General features: G+C 39.3%; 1 protein-coding gene across 1 annotated transcript in view; it reads left to right on the forward strand.

Annotated features, from left to right (window-relative positions):
• scube1 (signal peptide, CUB domain, EGF-like 1) overlaps positions 1–17,239 on the forward strand; it is a gene marked incomplete at both ends in the record, with an annotated part of 184,741 nt that extends 167,502 nt beyond the window's left edge. Inside the window, 13 exons of the mRNA XM_083906981.1 lie at positions 3,463–3,585; positions 3,659–3,778; positions 7,943–8,044; positions 8,726–8,842; positions 9,237–9,395; positions 9,479–9,682; positions 10,323–10,484; positions 11,014–11,181; positions 13,302–13,463; positions 13,610–13,807; positions 14,564–14,716; positions 15,320–15,399; positions 17,087–17,239. Coding sequence (XP_083763107.1) covers positions 3,463–3,585; positions 3,659–3,778; positions 7,943–8,044; positions 8,726–8,842; positions 9,237–9,395; positions 9,479–9,682; positions 10,323–10,484; positions 11,014–11,181; positions 13,302–13,463; positions 13,610–13,807; positions 14,564–14,716; positions 15,320–15,399; positions 17,087–17,239 — 1,901 coding nt within the window. The remainder of the gene's footprint in view (positions 1–3,462; positions 3,586–3,658; positions 3,779–7,942; positions 8,045–8,725; positions 8,843–9,236; positions 9,396–9,478; positions 9,683–10,322; positions 10,485–11,013; positions 11,182–13,301; positions 13,464–13,609; positions 13,808–14,563; positions 14,717–15,319; positions 15,400–17,086) is intronic.
• Between the last annotated feature and the right edge of the window lie 3,802 nt (positions 17,240–21,041).

Below are 21,041 nucleotides of genomic sequence, written 5' to 3' on the forward strand. Positions count from 1 at the left end.
CGAGCTACCGCGGCCGTAGCAGACGAAGCGGAGAGAGAGGAGGCGGGACTTCCGCTAAAGTAAAGCGATGCTTGATTTGTTCTCTCGCGTTTGTCCTTACAGGCTCCGGTAGAAAAATGGCGTCTCGCTGCTAACAGTGGCAATGCAACCACGGCCCGCGACCATATTATTTTACATGACTTTTTGAAACACTACGAAAATGAAACAAAAACTATTATACAGCGACTAGACAATGCAGCACATAATATGTATAAAAAAGTGGATTTTGGGTTACATAAACCCAAAAAATACAACACAGTGTCCCTTTAAATTTTGTCCTCGTGTTTCAAGGGCCCATATTGTGCAAAATCAACTTTTTAATCATTTTAGTACTGATCTTTAGGACTCAGGGGGCCATACCAGTCCCCAAAATGTGAAAAAACAAGACTCAGTCATGTTTTAGTGGTTCCACTTAGTGTAAGTATAGGCGATAAAACATGCAATGTTTAAAGGTCCCATATTATACCCTATTAACCCAAGTTAAACTAGGTCCTGGTGCCCTAATGAACATGTCTGTGTCATGCTTTAGTCAAAATATCATAATGATGAAGCACAATAGCAGTTCAATAACCTGCCAAAACAGCCTTTTTCAGAACGCTCGGTTTTGTGCCTGGTCATTTACATGTGAATGAGACCCAGGTAAATACACATCCACTGCTTCCAGGGGAGTGTCGATCTAACTTAATATCCACAGCCATACTGTCACCACTTATCACCTATTGTCATGCACCGTCATCACAACCCCCGCTTCATATACCCCATAGTAATGTCCGTTTACCCGTTGTTACTGAGTTTCACCGTAATGCATAGAATGACCACGATTTTGGCTCCTCGCGATCATAAAAACATTAAAGGTCCCCATATTGTGCAAAATCAACTTCAATATATATGATTTATCTATAGCTGATTCAGATAGTTACATTAAATAGGGATTGTTGTGATTATTTATTGCATTTAAATGTGTCTGGAACTGGAAGGGTTAGAGTTAGGGTAACCTGCCTGTGAGGTTTTGGTGACGTGTGCGCACTGTGCCACCTGCGCTTCGCCGTGCACCGAGACTAGACCAGGTTAGAGCTGGACCTGTTAAGGTAAAGCGGGGTTCCCCGTTCCTCCGGTCTTAACCGGGGAACATAGGAACATAGGAAACCTCAAACTGCAGACCAAGTTAAGCCCATACCAGTACAAACACGCATTTATCCTGCTATTGATATCTATATTTAATTTATTCAGATATACCAAATAAGAAATAGATGTGCGTCATCTGTGAATGCGTAGTTGAACATGCTCTGGAAAAGCGTAATTTCCTGATTTACAAATATAACTATAAATAACCGCAGCCATGTGCGCGCATTGCTGTGCCAGTTAAGACCTGCCTTTCAAACGTGCTAAATATAGACGCAAAAATAAACACCGCAATCAGTTTCAGGTTTGATAAATCACTTTGCGTGTGCTAAAATAACATATTTTCATTTTCTCCTCCCATCACACGCAAAATAGCGTGTAAACGCCCCATATTGCATATGCATAAAGGCAAGAACGCTAAATGGGTTGCGAGTGCTATTTTGCCCGTCTGAGGGACGCACTCCTCGTTGCGCCCTGTTAGCATCAACGCTAATCTGCGTGTGCAATCCAGTTTGCACATGTTTTCGCACGCGCAAAGCTTAAGTAAATCAGGCCCTATGAGTATTAAGAATTTATAATACATAAAGCATTAATAAGCTTGGGATGCATAAAATATTACTATAAATAAATATATTGGGTGTGTGGTAGTAACCTCATCTGGGCCAGCCATACATTTGCCCCCGCATACCACGATGTCTCACAAGGTTTTCTCAAGTTGGCAGCTCACCCAGCGCAAATGCCAAAAAAAGTTTCTGACTTCCACGTTTATTTCCAGGTTGTGGGGCCCATAGAGCCTGCACAGTAGTGTTACTCCCACAATGGCCTCTCGGCTATGTGAACGAGCCGTCCGCGTTATCGACTTGCTCGTGAGAATGAACACAGTGATAAATTGCAGCATGTGAGTCTCTAACAGCTTGTTAATACATCAATGATAAGTTCATTATATTCTACTGAGCGACAAATAAATAACTAAAACATGCTTTGTCGAATTATTATTTTTTTTTTTAATTAACAAAAAAAACCCTCATTGTCTTCATTTATTCACATTTCTCATAAAGTTTTCATGTCGTACGGTTCCCTGACATTAGCGTTGTTCCCGCTAATTTATGTTAATTTAATTAACATTGGAACGCCAAGAGACGTTCCAGAATTTAATAGTTGCTGTTCCACAGTGTACTCGCTGTGTTTCAGCCGCCGAATTATCGTTGTATTCCTAAATATAACATCTTTATTGACAATAACAATATAACCGTGACTTGCGTTTCAATAGGCACCTGGACAAGGGGACGCTCGCCGGTTACATGCGGGTGCAGCGCACTTGTTCCGCGGTTTAGAAAAATCTGTGGTGTATAAAAAGAAGTGTATATAAAGTAAATAAACAAGCAATATGCACTGGTTGAGACCCTGGTGAGTGTTTGTGAGGAGATGCACGGGTGGGGCCACTCTAACTCATGCAGCCCCCAGGGAAATTGAGTTTGAGACCCCTGGTTTAGACAGAGTAGTGCTAGCAGCTCCCTGTAGCTTAGCATTAGCTTCAGCTTCTGATTCGAAAAAAATGTACCAGTTGCACTGCATCGCCGCCTGCTATTGCAACCTTTACCAGACTCCTACTGCACCAGACAACGTTATTTATCCATGACCATCCGTATGTGTTGTTTCACCAAATAACAAATTATGGATTCAATCTTTAACACGTGGACAGAAAACTGGGTTGTTTGATGTTGGAGCACAATGTCCCTGGTCCATGTCCAGCTAGAGACCTGAGGGTCATTCTCTACTCTGTTCTCTCTCCAGTCCAATGAAAACATAAATCTGCACATTAAATAATAATAAGAAGGGAGAAAAAACAAGAATATGGACCAAAAACCACAGTATCATGTATCTGTTTGGCAGAAGCTCTTCTCGAAAGAAATTAAGACATCTTTGAGGACAAGTGTGTATTATTATTTCAAATTCCGCACATTCCACCTGACAACAGTGCCACAAGGGTTGCAGGTGCATAATGTGACTTAACTGAACAAGCAACAGAGTAATCAGGAACATATCAAATACATACAGTATGTCAGTTAAAGAAAACAATCATGAAGAATGCTTGGGATTACATAGTGTTTTATATGAAATTCATACAACCATGAATCAGAGTGAGCCACATACAGTAATCCTTTTTTTCTTTTTTTTACAAAAAACATCTAGGTTTCACTTCAATCTCAAGTTTTATATAATAATATGGGGTAATAATCCAAGTGTTTAGTCATATAGTGAAGTAACAAATTAAAATCACTCTCTGTGCTTGTGTCTCAGACATAGATGAGTGCAGCATCAACAACGGGAGCTGTGAGTTTGGCTGCATTAACACTCAGGGCAGCTACGAGTGTGTGTGTCCACCGGGACAAAAACTCCACTGGAACAGGAAAGACTGCATCGGTAAGCACTGACTCTGTGTGTGTGTATGTGTCCAGGTGGTTGTCATGGTGATGTGACTTTATGTGTTCCTCAGAGGCGGTGAAATGTCTGCCCAATGGGAAGCCAGCGCCCCGTGCTCAGTTGACCTGCACGAAAAATGGAGGGGCAGAGGTTTGTTCGCTCTCCTGCCCTTCCAACGCCCTCTTCCTTGCAGGTACACACACACGCAGACACAGAGTAAAGAAAATTAATTAGAAATATTCCTTATTTTGTAATGAAATGTGATTTGATCATCAGTTTAAACAAACACACTATGTTCAAATGAAGAGCAAAACAAATGTGATTGTAACAGCTAACATCATCAGCCCATCAGAATCCTACGCCATAAAATTCATCAGCATCAAGTTACTTGCAAGTCCAGAAGGGGAAGATCTACCTCAGGTCAATTTGGAATTCATTTGGAATCCTTCTCTCATACCTCTCTCTTTGCCTAACGCCTTAATGGCCAATAAGCTAGCTTTCTTTGGAACTGAATCCAGACATCCACCTTCATCTCTGTCCTTTCTGCAGCCACCGAGCAGCTCATTAGTTGCTAAGTCTATCACTGCATTCAAGTGGAACTTGTGAACTTGCAGAATTCGGTAAACAACCTAATTTCAACAGTCTGAGTTTACAACAAGACTCAAATGCAACTGATGAAAATCATCTTTGCTTTTTACATGACATACTGGAAAGAAAATGTGCTTAAGTTTTAAAGAAAAAAATACAATAATACATTATTATACTGTACATTATTATAGATCATGAATATACACCGACTTTGAATACATTTCTGTGGTAGGACTTTTTCCAAAAATCATGTGCGTGTGGAGGTGACATACTATTCCTTCAAAGTTATTAAGATCTCCAAATTGTCAAAAATGCTGCACTGCTTCATATTTGTGTGGGTTGCTCGTGAGGGGTTGCTCGTCTTAACCTGTTTACTTACACCCACCTTTATTCATATTTATTTATTTATTTCCTCAAACAAAGCAAATGCAGAAACATAAAAAAAGGAATATACACACACATATATTCACTGTATGAAAGTACGAGTGAATGGGTGTGAATGAGTGAATGGCAGCAGCTTTGAGTGTTCATCAAGAGTAGAAAAGCAAAGCGATATATAAATACAAACCATTACGATTTACCATTGCAGTAATTGAGAGTTAAATCAGCTGTCAAACTGCATGCTTTGCTACCCTCTGCTGGTGGCATCTAGTAGCCACAGCTCTGTTTCATTAGGAGCACTGACTGGCCACTGATGTCCCTTGATGAAGACGCTCGTGCTCCTCAACTGCTGTGTTTGTGGACTCCTTGGGGGGCTCTTTACTCAGACTGATGTATTTTTCATTCTTTGAGACTTTCTTGGATTCGTCCTCTTTAGCCCTTTGGACAGCACCCAGGCTTCTCCTGCTGCAGTAGTACTTAACACACATCTGCAAATCAATTACCATCTTTGATCACAATGCTTTTTCCATTGCGTGACACGTACTTCGTTTAACTTGGCGTCCGTCGTGTGAGAATGATGGATAGCTCTCAGGCAGGAGGTGAAGTATTTATTTTTTTCCTCTTTTGGAGAACATCTTAATTTTGGGGGGAGGGAGCCATGTAAATTCCTGTGGCTGAAGGCAGCCCAAGCTCTTATTTAATCATCTCGTTTTTATGACCTCCGAGTTCCATCCCTCATTTCTCAGTTGAAATACGTCTTTGTGTGTAAGTGAGCATCAAGAGACGATTGCAGAATGACTTTTAATTTATTAATAAGGGTTTGAATTCACATGGCAGCAAATGCTCCCCTGCACTGTTTGCCTGTGGTATAATACAGGAGTATCACACTTATTGAATTATTTTCTTCTCAACACTGTGACTATCATTGAATCCAAGTCAAGCACATTACATTCATATACAGGTTTGTGCAGCTATTATTCTCCTGACATTGCACTGGCTTTCAATATTTTAGACAGCCTAAACAAAACATTATCACAACTAAATGCCTTACCCTTAACCTAAACCCGATTCTAACCCGAACGGTTAGGGTGAGGTGTACGCATTAGAAAAAAAGTAGCCACTGTAGAGGGGCTGAAGACTTCTGGCTTGACCCTAAAACCAAGTCTTAACCCTCAAAAAGCCTTTTAAGAGTTGGCAGAATGTGAGGACTAGCCAAAATGTCACGCCAAAATGTGGTCCTCACAAAGATACCCATACAAGCACACACACACACCAACACAGTCTGGTTTCCATGACTTCAGAGGACATTACGTTAAATTACATTAATTTCCTGGAGACTTACTCGAACCATAGCCATAACCATGAGATTAACATCACAATGCAATAAAAAGAACAACCTATACATATCACCTGTAGCTGTTGCTGTGTCTGGTGCTCCCTCTAAGTCTTCCTGTTGGACAAATTTCCAAAATACATCACAGCAGAGTTAATATTGTCATACTGCTTGTCAGGGAAAAACATTATTTGGCCTTCTCTAAAGTTATCAGCTCCAAGAAACTCCATCTTTGGTCGACTCACTAAATAATCAAACACTGCTACTCTACAGAATGAAATTAATAAACAAAAGAACTACCCTCAAAAACATGCAAATAAATTAATAAAATAAAAAAAGCAATCAATGCAAACACTAGTAATAAAAATGACTAAATACTGCAACTACTACTACTGTCTTTCATTATTATTATTACTACTATGCACAATCATGGGGAAACCAGCTCAATCACAATCCGACTTGTATTTCATTTTCTCTGTAAACAGCTATAGCTGTTATTAATTAGATTCCTCAGTAGATGGCGATGGTAAGCTATATATAGCCAAAACTTAAAGGCGGCATATGTGAGAATGTGGCCAAAAATGGTTACTACACTCAAATCAAAAATACTGTGGCGAGTCTTATCCGCCTCCCCCTCCTCCCCCTCCCCTCCAGACTCGCGGTTGCCAGAGCAGTTGGCTATCCTCCTTCAGCAACGAGCGAGGATCAACTATGGCAAGCGACGAATCCTACGCTGTAATTTCATTGTTTGCTAAGTAATTATTTATTTATTACAATTACAGAGAGACATACTAAACAAACTCTCTAGTTGATACTAAATGTAGATCAGCCACTGTGTTGTTGTTATGCTTATTGAGCCAATGCAGACAAGGTACTGAGAAACACTCGCATATACAGGTTACTGGGTGAATGTTGTGATGAATGCCAGTTACCCGTATGTGGACTTGTCGCGTCCTCTGGGTGTTAATCAATAAACCAGGTTATGAGCATTAACCCTGCGTTGTTTATGAGAACACGAAACGCAGTGTCAGGAGTGGGATTTGAACCCACGGTGGTTGTGGCATAAGTGTAGCACTCCCGAAATGACGCTAAGCTAAATTGTAAGATTTCGTATAGTTCAGGACATTGTGTGGACAGCAGCACGCTGGAGACCAGATGCCAGTACCAGGACAGTGCTAATGTTGCTAGCGTTAGCTGTGCTGCTAACGTTTGTTTCTATGATCGAAATTAATAATGTTATTACTCAACAGTTAAGTATAAGAAATGTCCATCCTCGTCGAGCTATGATGCCAATTAGTTAGCCAAGCTTAACTTACCTTTCTAGGAGAAGAGTAGCCAATTCTGCATCCATTTTGCAATTCCTCTCAGCTATCAACTCTCTCCACCTTTCAAAAACATGTCATAGAGACCCTTGCTTGCTGGAAACTTTATCTTGGTGTTTTTGTCATTCATACCGAGGTCTTTTAGGTTTCGTTTTCTCCCCCATTGTAGCTCAGACGTAACTGGCAACTTGTGGTTTCTTGGCAGATGCGACTCTACTGACTGCATTGATTTGTAGACGGTGGTAGGTGGCGCCTCATGCCAGCAAAATATATTTTTTAAAGCAAATATGTTGGCTGTACTGTTGTTGTTGGTGAGTATGTTCAGTATGTTATATGAACAACCTAGTTGAAAAACTTGACTCAAAAGACTCTTGAGTTGTGGATGGCTTTGGTTTTGGTCCAGTCTACCAACAGTAGTATTCTGGAAATTTCACTCACTGTTGTGTCTTTTGGAAGAGGAAGATAAGACGTGTTTTGTGTGCCTGTGCAAATTTGATGTGGACAACATAAATATATTTATATGAACCAGACAAAAATGTTTGAACTCCTAAATGTAAACCTAATCTTTCCCAAGATGGCCTCACTCCCTATGGTTTATATTTGTTTTTAGTTCCACATAAAGATATACATACAAGAACACACATACATTACAATCATGACAATTAACCTTTTACCAGCCTTATATTACATTTCTTTTTTTGCAAGCATCTGTTTGTTTGTGTGTGTCTCACAGACTCAGAGAACAGCTACACACTAAGCTGCGGAGTGCCAGTCCAGCCCAGTAAAGCTCCCCCTCAGAAGAGGAATGCCACCACTGCCTTACCCACCTGTGCCGGTACAGTAGGCTAAGCATGGTGGGAAATGTAGTTTTCAGGGTTAGGTTGTATCAAGTGATCAAGCCTTTTCTCTGTGTTCGGAATGCTAAATGCAAGGAGGGAGTGGTTTACGAAGCAAGTCATAAAAGGCTGTCTCTTGACAAGGTAAAGCAGTGAACGTTGTAATATATTGTAGACTTAAAGAGGTATAGGTGATCAAAATCTACTTTTTTCTCTGGAAACAGGCATTGAGGTCACTGCTGACAATGTGTTAGGACCTTATACAAAACCCTGAACTATCACTTCAACAACCAAATATTAATTGTTAATATGCATGCATCAGCAGCATAGGAGTACAACATGCAGAGTCATCACTACAGGGGTTTCACCATGTTCCATTATCATACAAGTGGGAGGTTAGTGAGAAATCACATGCTTGTCTGTGCAGAAACAGTAATGGAGGATTTGCAGATTGAAGTGGGATTGTGGGATAACACAGGCATCTGTGTCTGTCACACACCTGCTGTTTATAACAAGCTGCACAAAGCAAATATGTGTGTAATAATATGATTTCATATGCAGCAAATACATATGCAGTGGTCAGAAACTTTCACTTTTGCATGTTTTTATTGATTTACCTGTTGTCACTACCCTGTCATGTTTGCCGTAATAAGTCCTCCATCTGTTTGTGTTACGGACAGACGCACTGGCTCTGCCCATCAAGCAGAAGGCCAGATTCAAGATCAAAGATGCCAAGTGCCACCTGAGGCCCCGCAACAAAGAGAAACATAGAGATTCAACCAGGCAGAACATACAAGGTACAGCAGCTCTCACACGAATGTGAAGTCAACATTCATTCACCTCAGAGTGAGAAGAGCCATACACTCACACATAGAATATATATATTTATGTATCATACAGTACATTTCAACTAACTGCACTGCAATTTAATTTAATTGATTTTTTTTTTCATTACTCACTTCATGTATTTATTCATATTTAATTTAATATAGTATAATACTTATTTGTTGCCTTTTGTTCTTGAACTAAATTCTACACTTTGATTGGTTAATTATATTCTAAATATTATAGGGATTTAACAACCCCCTGCAACCCTCATGTGGAGACTTGTGGAGGATAAAGTGGTAGACAATCAATCTTCTACCACACATTCACATTTTCCACTGTGCACCTCTTCTTGTTCTCCTGCAGGAGGCCAGTTCCCCTGCACTGATGACTGCCAGGTGACGTTTGTCAATCTTAAATGTGACTCATCTAAGAAGCGGCGGCGAGGACGCAAATCCCCTTCAAAAGAGGTTTCACACATCACAGCTGAGTTTGAGATGGAGATGAAGGAGGAGGAAGCCTCAGGTGTGATATTCTTACCTGCCAAAGAGACAAGCAGATTGGTGTTTAATGAAAATACATTTTTAATTTTTTTTTTTTTGGCTCAGACTCGTGTAATGTTGACTGTGTGCGTGAGAAGATGAAGCAGAAGCTGCAGAGCGCCATGCGGACACTCAGGAAGTCCATCAACAAACAGCAGTTCTACATCCAATTCTCTGGGACAGAATACGAAGTGGCCCAGAAACCATCCAGAGCAGCAGAGGGCGCTGAGGCCTGCAGTACCGGCCAAGTGTTACGAGATGGGAAGTGTGGTAAGTGTGGAAGTTACTGGGAACTCCATTTGTTCTGCGAAGTTTGACCTGTTAAAATAATTTACATCAGGTTAAGGGATTTTCATTTAATTTTTAATAGTTATTCTTATAAAATAAAATACACGTTTGCATTATCTTTAGTTTTAGTAGTTATTTTTACAAGATAAATACAGGATATTGTGTAATATTTCATGTTCATGGTTATCCTTCAAATTCATCAAATAAAATACACTTTTTTAAATGTAATATTCATTTTAATAGTGTAACCAAGTGGTTGTTAGAGATGTGGAGCAACCTTGCATGAAGCAGCTGACTTGATTTTATTTTCTGAAAACACAACAGTGATTTGGCAAACTAAATGTAAGAATTCAACCTGGCTTTATAAGATGTTTTTTTTTACTACTTCCTGTGCGAAACCTTTCCAATAATACTTGGGAATACAGAATTAGAGCCATTATTTTAAGATATATATTACACGTTTTTAATGGTATTTTTCGATTTAGTAGTCATTCCACAGCTGTCATAACACACTAGCAGTAACATTACTTACATATAACTCATGGCTAATAGATTGGTGAGTGACAAACATCAGCAGTTGAAGTGACAGGAAGTGCCAACTACCCTGTACCTCTCTCCTCAGTGAGCTGTGCTATGGGGACGTTCTACAGTGGAGAGCAGGAACAGTGTGTCCAGTGTCCTCCAGGGACGTACCAGGACACGGTGGGTCAGCTGTCCTGTGAGCCGTGTCCCAGCACAGATGGACAAAGTGTCGCTGGAGCCAAGAATGTGTCTCAGTGTGGAGGTAACTTACCATCACATGCTTCTTACATTATTTTTTTCACTGGATGAAAGAGGTTTTTCTTGACACACACAGTCAGTGGCTTATATACAGCTGGTTGCACTGTGCTCAAACCCTGCAACAAAATATGCTGGCTCACACTCAATGAAGAAAAATAGATTTTAGTATTGTAACTCTAAGCTTAACTAATAATCTCCTTGACCTGTTTATGTCTACTTTAATATGTTGACTACTCTATCTTTCTTTTAGACAACATTTCCCAACTGGAAAATAATTTATAATTTTCATTGCCTTAGTGCAAAAATATGCAATAAGTCTCTGAATTGATGGCTAATTCTAGTCAGCATGTGTTAATATTAAGAGGCTTACCTACTGATGAACAACACCCTGTGGTCATTAAAACAGACTGAGCCTGGGCAACATTCACAGTATTAGTGTGTGCATTCACCATCTCTTTGTTGAAATAATTTGTTGAGATTATTCTGAACTTTCTCTAACAATCCCTCTTATCTTGTATCACTTGTGCTCTCAGGTCAGTGTCCAGCAGGTCAATTCTCTGCTGACGGCTTCCGTCCATGCCATCCATGTCTGCTGGGCTCGTACCAGCCTGAACCAGGCCGGGTGCTCTGCTTCCTGTGTGGAGGAGGCCTCATGACCAAGTATGAAGGATCAATGTCTTTCAGGGACTGTGAGGCCAAAGGTGAGGCCATGTCTGTTTTTTGTGTATAACTCATGTGTCTTTAAGACCCCATCCAGACCTGGTGTGAGAGAAATGTTTATGCATTGGTCAGTCTTTAGCATTATCAAGGCTTTGGAGAAGAGTGAAAAGGGCCCTGGAGTCTGTGATAGGTAAAACTGAAGGAAATGTATTTGAATATTTTAGGCCAAGGAGGCTACAACAAGGCAACAACAAGACAGGCATGCACACAGACACTCAGTCCTCAAGATGACACATTATCATCTGTCTAATGACCTTTATTGAATTTAACATATTTTATAAGTATCAGGAATACATGAACTGTGCTTTGATTTACACCAGGCTCTGGTGTAAAAATATTTCCCACCATGACCCTACTCCTCCATACAATAGCTTTCTCATGTTGTTGTTGTTGTGATCCAGCCTTGTAATTGGTGAGAAAATATGAATAGGAATGATTCACTATTTTTAATAATAAATTATGTTATTAATTTTCTTAAAACACTCGCACGGGGCACCATTATGTTGTGTTTCACCCTCATAAGGGGCACCATTATGTTAGGATCAACAATAGTGGCAATAATTTGATTGATAAAAATAAAAGTAATAAACATTAATTAATTAATTAACTTTAGATCGGGGCACCACCCTGAAATCGGGGAAAAGACAATCAATATATGCCTTTCAAAATCAGTCTAAATAATCACTGTATTGACAAAGATATCCCAATTGAACAATAATGAAGGTATGAATCCGAGCACTGACTCTCTCAACCCCCGTTTGTCACAATATTCATGTCCAAAAGACACAGACCATTCCTTTAAGTGAACAAAAGTAACAATTTATTAAATCAAATAACAAGAATCAATTCAACAATTTGCTTCACCAACATTAAATATATAAGGCTAATTGAATGATCTAAGTCAATGAAGACAAAGAAAACATGTAGTTATGAAGATAACACAAATGGGAGCATGTGGGTGCGCAATCCAACCACGTTCAACACAAACTAATGTTACAAAATGGAGGGGGATACAGGGTTTGGTTAAACTCAAATCAGGCTTTTTGTCTGCATACAGGTCTACAAAGAACAATATATCACAGCCACACGCTTAGGTCCCAACATTGTATAGCTCACACTATACAATAACGTGTTTTCCTAACAACTGAACTTTCAATTGTATAGCTTAATGCTTATAAAAATTATATTTAATAATACAAAAGACTGACCAAGGGTTATGAATTTACCTCACACATGGTATTAACACCCATCGCTCTAAGTTCAGGACTAAATGCTCCCAATCTGTTCTGAATGCATAGATCTGATCACAGAAAAAACACATTAAGAGGTGGTTTGAGGACACATGAAATCACATTCCTGAGCTGCTTGAATGCAAGCTGTCCTCAGGACACACAAAAGACCATCTCTTCAGCTGATGTCCTCCGACCCACAGTATTTTTGACACTAATCACTAATTGACTAATTTCTAATGGTTGAAATCCTATGTTATGTGGTAACAGCAGTGCAGCTTTGATTCACTCAAGCTTCTTCTTCTTCTTCTGACCTCTGAAATTCTAAAGGTCCGACAACAAATGTATTATTACTTACTTTATAAATAAATAGTATACAATTAAAACTATTTTTGGGTTGCACAATATTTTTCAAAAGACAAACTGGGCCTCTGGGATCACATGGTAGTTCAGAGACTAGCATTGTTGCCTCACAGCAAGAAGGTCACCAGTTCGGATCTTGGTTTGTTTCCAGAGCTTTCTGTGTGGGGTATTCTCCACAGGGGGTTCACTTCATGTGAGTGTGGGTTCTGTGGTTCTCTGGTTTCCTTCCACAATACAAAAACATGCAGTTTAGGTAAAATGGGACACTCTAAATTGATCTAAACTGCACGTTTTTGGACCCCACATTTCACTCAGTGTCAGCAGTGATTGGCTTCATCCCCTGAGGAAATGTGGAGAATAAAGCGATAGATAATACATAAATGAAATGGGCAGCATCATTCTTAAGCTTGGGTGTGGATGATCTGAATCATAGCTGTGTGATGTATCTTGGCCAGTTATTGATATCAGGCTTACTGTATGCACACTGATTCTGTATCCTCCCTCCTCAGTTCACTGTGCTCCTGGACATTACTACAACTCCAGTACCCACCGTTGTATCCGCTGTCCGGTCGGAACCTACCAGTCTGAGTTTGCGCAAAACTACTGCATCACCTGTCCCGGAAACACCACCACTGACTTTGATGGTGCCACCAACGTCTCTCACTGCAAAAGTAATGTAGAACATGACATTTAGTATTTTAGAATCTTCAGATTGACTGTTAATTAGTGTAACAAAGGAAACAGTTGTAGTTTTTGCAGTCACTCTTTCTGTTGAAATGACTTTTAGTGTGATGTCTTTCTTTTATCCTGTCCTCAGACCAGCTGTGTGGAGGTGAGCTAGGAGAATACACAGGCTACATTGAGTCTCCTAACTACCCTGGAGATTATCCCTCCAATGTGGACTGTGTCTGGACTATTAACCCACCACACAAGAGGCGGATCCTCATCGTGGTACCAGAGATCTTCCTCCCCATTGAGGATGAGTGTGGAGATGTGCTGGTCATGAGGAAGAGTGGTAATCAGATATTCTTATTCAACTGACATTCTCAAAATGCATTGAAACATTAGTTGAAATAATCAGTACTTTAAATCTCGTAATGGTTTATATGTTTACAGGATTACACTGACTTATGCCTGACTTGAGAACTATAATTGTATACTTGAACTTGAACGCCACTTGATCTTGCAAAGGGACAGCGAAGGCTAAATTCTCATCCTTAATGGTCCAAAGGTTAAAACTCGAAGGACCTGGGGGTCATATGATCTTCAATCTCAATACTGATTTGTTGTCATGCCCTTAAAATTATATTGTGATATTCCATCGTTACATAGGGGCTGAGGGAACTGGCCTTGTAACTGAGGGATGTCAGTTCGAATTCCTGCCAGATCTGAGCAAGATACCCAATCCCCATTGTTAATTGGCCACAATTCTAAATTGACCCAATTGTCAATTGATCAGTCTTGTCAGGAAGGTTCGCAATAAAAACACTTTTATGATGCAAAATGGATCTATCAATATCAATTTTCCCTGATGCAGTGGTCACATTCCATTTAAGGAACCCTTTTATGATTCCACTTCCTCCCCTGTATCCTCTTCATCTCCCAGATGTATTCCTGTATCTTATTTGTTTTCATCTGTGACTGTCGTTCTTTTAGTGTACAGTGTTAGGGTGCTTGACTTGGGAAACCCTCCATCCATTTATTTAATTGAGCCTCCTTGTCTATAAGTGGCCTTTATTTAACAGGTGATAGATCTTTACTCCTCCCCCAGCCCTGCCCACCTCCATTACCACCTACGAGACGTGTCAGACCTACGAGCGGCCCATTGCCTTTACCTCTCGCTCTCGTAAACTCTGGATCCAATTCAAGTCCAATGAGGGCAACAGTGGTAAAGGCTTCCAAGTTCCATACGTAACCTACGATGGTAAGTCATCTTATTGCTACTGATATTTGTCATAAAATGTAATATTCATGTAAAATTAATACATGAAGTGAGAAAAAATCTGTATTTTATTATGAATTTTCAACATTTATTCAAAGATTATAGGATATATTTGAGTTTGGCTGTTTCAGTCGATTTATGATGTTTTCTACAATGTTTAAGCCAAAAATAATCAGATTTTCACTCATCCAATATTGCTATCCTGCATCTAATGAATCCAAACTAAGTACATTACTCAGGGTCTCAGAAAAGCAGGTGAGGTCAGTGGTATGTCACATTCACAATTTGCTTCTTGCATAATACTTATAGTAGTGTGGGACAAATATTGAGAATCACTACAGATAATGGAGGTGGGCCATGAGGTAATATATGTAATATAATATATATGTATATATATATACATATATATAATAAAAGTGTAACTCAACTAAACCACTTGTGCATTATTATTGCTATTTTTAATTGAATACAATGTGCTGCCCATGAGTACTGGCAACTTCTTGGGAGTGCTAATTCTGTGGAGAAACCCACTTCAGTCAAAGTGTAAAATCACTTCAATCACAATTCAACTCTAATGTGTTCCAGAGGATTACCAGCAGCTGATAGAGGACATAGTGCGAGATGGCAGACTATACGCCTCTGAGAACCATCAGGAGATACTGAAGGTATTGACAAATATATTACTGTTCCTGTATTTCCAGTGTTATTTTTCCTCGATGCAACTCATGAATGTTCCTTTACAATAGAATAGAATGTCTTTATTGTCATTGCATTGGGAACAACATTTAAAAACGGCTCTCTCTCAGAGATACTAACTATCACTCACACATAGAAAATAAATAATATAAATGTGTCCATTGATTTTTTTGTGCTGTGTCGACCACCCTCTGGAGAGCGCTGCCCTGTCTAATTTCCAAACAATGCCAGGATGGAGTAGGTCAGTATGCTAGTTTGCGCAGTGATAAAAGGTCTTCAGCAAACTGGCAGAGATTTTTCCCTCAGTATCCTGAGCAAGTACCGTTTTTGCTGGGCCTTCTTCACTATAGCAGTGGTGTTTATACTTAAGTGAAGTGAAGTGAAGTGAAGTGAAGGGGGGGATGTGTCTTTCCACCATTTCTGTCCCAATCTCAACATTGATTGGTTTTCATGACATTACACCACACCCATTTTTGTAAAATTATGTTATGACTTTGTACATAGGACATCTTATGAACAAGAGCACTCAGACATGGCAGATTAAATACTTTGTTGCCTGCATTTTGCATACTGGCACCAGAATTTTTTTTTTGATCCACTGGATAGAATCTGTATATAATTACCTGCTTATAGCTATCACCATCTTACATAAGCATGACAAAAAGAATCCCAATCTGATAAAATGTTCAACGGGACATCAATGCGATCTTGGTCAATGGGACTGAATGGGAGTGTTCGGTTAAATGGGACTGAACCACCACAACCTGGCTGAAACTTAATCTGATGTTAGAGTGTCTGATTCTGCTTACACATACCAAATTTGATTGAAAATGGATGAGTTTTGAAAGATATAATTTTATATCTTTTTAATTATTTATCTTTTTTACGGTACGGATTTCATGAAAAATTGGATTAGAGGGTCGATTCTGTTTTGGAAATTTCTCTGCTACTGGTGAAGAATGAAATAGAGAACTTCTGCCGGCCGACAAGGTATTTATTTTCTTTGCAAGGAAATGGTCAAACTTCACAGGAGTGATCCTTGTTGGAGAAAGACCCTGAGCAAAGTGAGCCCTTCACATTTATACCTGAGCAAGTCCCCATTTGCATTCCTCCAATAGTCAAGGAATCTACCTTTTCAGGGTGTAGCTATGCAACTCCCCTTTTGCATTCCTCCAATAGACAAAGGGTATGGCATTGAAGGCATTGTTTTCGCATCACTTTGTCTACTGGAGTTATCAGGGACCCGACTCCCTGCAGATGTTGTAGGAAGCTGTCAGTTCAGGCTAGACACAATATACAATACACTATACACAAAGGACTTGGTATTCTGTGTTCTGCAGGTATGGGTGATGGGCAAGTGTTGCTCTGAGACAGAGAAATTGAATTTGCCATTACAATTCATAAATAGGTAGTTTTAATGGGAACATACCTGTATGATCACCTACCCATTTCAAAACATTGAGATGTGGTGATCAGTGAGATCAGTGAAAAACTGTAGACATAACCTCCTTGGTGGAAGTAAATATTTGCCTTGCGTAATGTGGCCGCACCATCAAGGGTTGTCATCCATTACAAAATAAAGGTGCAGAGAATTTCTATACTTGTGCGATTTATCCAAAGTGGTGATATCCTTTGTACCCTGTATCTTTTTCACAGGACAAGAAGCTGATAAAAGCCTTGTTTGACGTACTGGCTCACCCCCAGAACTACTTCAAATACACAGCACAGGAGTCCAAAGAGATGTTTCCTCGTTCCTTCATCAAGCTGCTGCGCTCCAAAGTCACCAGATTCTTACGGCCGTACAAATAGACCAACCCACTCCCCCTTACTGTTCTGTGAAAGACCCTCATCATCCCATGTCATTCCAGCTCCCCTGCCTGGATCAAATAATTAATGTGCCCATGTGACTTAACATCTTCATATTTTATTATTTTGTCACATGTAGCCTTTCCTCATCTTTGACCCCTTTATATAGTAATACATGATTAACCTTGACCCCAGCCCCGTCCTCTTCGTGCAGCTCTTTCTATAAGGTTTGACTGATATGGGTTTTGAAAGGCCAGTATTAATAATTTAATAAGGTTGTGGAAGAAACATGAAATAGTGTGTGTGTATATATATTGTTTTAAATTTGACACTTTATATGTTAAATTAAAAAAATTCCATACTGATTTAAGAATTTTAACCAAATCAAAAATATAGTCTTTACAGTGACGTATACTATACAATGGATTCCAAAACAATTATTTAATAAATCACTGTCACTGTATCTTCAGACAAAGCACAGATCTCACACAAGGCCTCATCAGGTTTTACCAGTACACAAAGTTAAAGCAGACAAAATTACTCTTATAAAATGCCATTTTTTACTCCATTTTACATCATAATTCACTGTACAGAAGTGGTATGGAACAGCAGTCAGTTGAAGACTGGGAAATTAATACTGTATTTATCTTTTGAAGGTGGCAGCTCAAAGGTCCAGTGTGTAGAATTCAGACATTGAATACAATATTTATAATTATGTTTAATTGATTTATTCTCTCCTTGAAACCTTTAAAGTGCACAATGAGTGGGTCCTCTTCCATGGAGTCTTGTACAATAGCCCTGAATGGACAGATTTAGTGATTTTTCTTATACACATGGGTGGAGAGAATGAAGCAAAAGAGTGTGTGGGCTCACAGTCTGGCAACTTAAAATTGACATGTGAAATCTACACAAATTTGATAGTTCAGTTGGCACCTCTTGCTATAAAGTCGGCCTTGATACTGCTTTTGGCACCTTTATACTTAAATCATTCATTATTGTATTAATCATTAAAAAAAAAAAAAAGCCTTCATGAAATTCATTGCTTAATAGACTGTAAAGTGTGAATGCTTAGTTGGGGGTTGGTGTTATTTCTTTTTTACATTTCCTTGATTTCGTGTCGTGGCTCCTGGTCCACACTGGTCCTCATAAAAGCAGTCACTTGTCTGAACCCAAAGTCAGAGCCTGTCTTTATGCTAGCTAGGCTATTGATAGGAGTCCTCCTTTCCACCTGGCATTAGAATACATTTTCTTTGATCAGATAGCGATCGAAGCAGGAGAAGAGTTGTCTTGTCAATGGTTTCACATGAGCTGTGTTTGGACACCAATGTATTTCTGCTCACGTACTGTAGTTGTGGTTGGAGCAGAGATGCACTGGCAATACATTAGAAACTTGTTGCATTTACACTTCTGTTCAATATGGTCACAATGCATTTCAAACCACCTCCTGAAGTGGTTTGGATAACAATCCATGCTTAGGTGTATTTAGACCTGTACTTATATGTGGTCAAGCGCCATTCAATTGCAATCGGATTACAGAAAATGCATTTTAATGCCATGTGTAAAGTTGGCCGTAGTGTTGCAACAGGGCAGATGAGGGCTGAGGGCCTCCAAAATCAACCTATTACATTAGTCCACAACAACAATTTAGTGAGAACCACCTTAAATGTTATAATTACCTATGTAGTGGAGAAAGTAAGTGTAGTGTAAGTTCCCTTGGGCTTCAGTTACTGAACTATTTAACCAACTTTTGACAGAAAAGCTAATGTCCCAATATATGGAACTTTCCCTAATTTTTCAGTCATTTAAGGATAAAGTAAAGTGTTTATCCAGTATTAAAAAGGCCAGTATCAGCAAACCCATATGTCAGTCAAACCCAATTTCTGCACACCTGATATTATATGTTCTACTCTTCTAATGGCGCGCTCCATTTGTAGTCGGAATTTATAACTCAGATCAGTCTCACGTAGTTAGGATTCCAAAAGGGCTGCCACCATACAAACACTGTTACTTTTACTGTTAATTGCATATCTGTCAAATTTGTTTCACAGTGTCTGTGCGCCAAATTGCATGTAGAGCATTGTTATCGACTGGTATTGCTAACAGAGCATAACAATGGCCGGGGCACGTTTGTATTTTAGACTATTCAACTGGATTGCCAAGAACTCGCAGTTCTGGGTTCCAATTCTTGATGGAACGCAGCAAAACCATTCCCACATTTCTGCACCTTCCCTCGCTATTTTGCTTTTCCCCTTCATCAACTATCATCACGTTATTTCTGCTCTGCCTTTGTTTTTGTGTCGTTTTGTTTTTGTAATATTTATACTGAACTTGTCTGAATCCCATATCACAAACGCTATACATACAACATACAGTAGGTATGAACATGGAGGATGTGTATGTTTTTGTGGTGATACACAGATGTCAATCCCTTCAGAGTGAATTGATTTATCCAGATTTATCCCTTCTTGTTTTTATTTTTTTGTCCTGATGTGCAAACAATAGGTGCACTTAAAACACATTTTAACAAAGGAATTATATGTCAAGAAATGTAAACCATTCCACCTCAGTGGGTGCTTTAGCTGTTGCCTTAGAGCACAGAGAAAGAATGAAATGGGGGTGAATGAGGGTCTATATTATAATTTTCTAAATAATAATTAAAAAAAAAATATGTAACAAGATGAGATAAACTACCTACAAGTAACAGAGCATTACTTTAGAGATAATTGTTTGTGATGTAACTAATATTTGGAACTTTAATTGCACTTGAATTTTATATGTTAAACTTTAGGAGGGAAGTTACATATTTGTTACCTTTGTTACCGTTTATGTGTGTGTTGTTTTCAAATGTGCCACATGTGGCAGCGATGAGAGAGAGAGAGAGAAATGTTTTCCTGTTTTTGCCCCCAAAACAGCAAAACACCCCACATTCATGCACACGAGGAAAAGCAAGAAAAAGAAAGAAACGACGGCGTAACATTACACCACACTGCAGTGTTGTGTCTCCACAGCCCAGTCCTGCTTTCATCCCTCACTCATGTCCTATAGCTGCCAGAGAGAGGAAGCATAACCGTAACGGCTTCTTGTATGATGGCACCACATACATACAGCACTACAGTATATACAGTAGTAACTAATATGTGCATTCATCAATTTGCACTCTCCCTCCATTACATACAAAGTGAAGTGAGTATACTATGCTTTTCTTTTATAACCCAACTAAATGTTTTTGTGTCGTTCCCATTGGTACTTATTGTATATGTCTATGAAATCATGTACTGCATATCAGAAATGGAGATTATATCTGCACAATGCGAATGTAGTTGGAGGTCTGGAGGTCAGTGTTAGGGACAGGGACACAGTCTGTCTGAGTGTGTGTAGCACTTGCTGCTTAATCCAGTGAACATTTCTTGTGTTGTGTCGTTTATATATATATAAAAAAAATAGCTTCCCCCCATTAACATTTCTTTAGAGAATCAGAGCTGATCAACATCCATTGATAGTGGATGAAATCACTATCTTGAATGTTTAAGCTCATTGTTTCTCAAAGCACAATTAAGGTGTTCGTTGATTTGAGGGCACTGTTGAATTAAATTTGTGGAGATCTGCAGCATAAATAATTAAAACAAAATCCAACCGGGGTTTAGTTTATTGCACCTTTACGTGCACAGTTATGTTTTTTGGTGTGTTGCAGCAAAGTGGGTGCTAGAATTTTGACTGTTTACACTGCACTCACACATTGAGCAGTTGTTCCCAAACACTGGGTCAGGACCCAAAGATGGCTCCCAGGAGATTGAAAACAAATTTG

This window comes from Microchirus variegatus, assembly GCF_963457635.1.
Source record: "Microchirus variegatus genome assembly, chromosome: 20".
NCBI classification, from domain to species: domain Eukaryota; kingdom Metazoa; phylum Chordata; class Actinopteri; order Pleuronectiformes; family Soleidae; genus Microchirus; species Microchirus variegatus.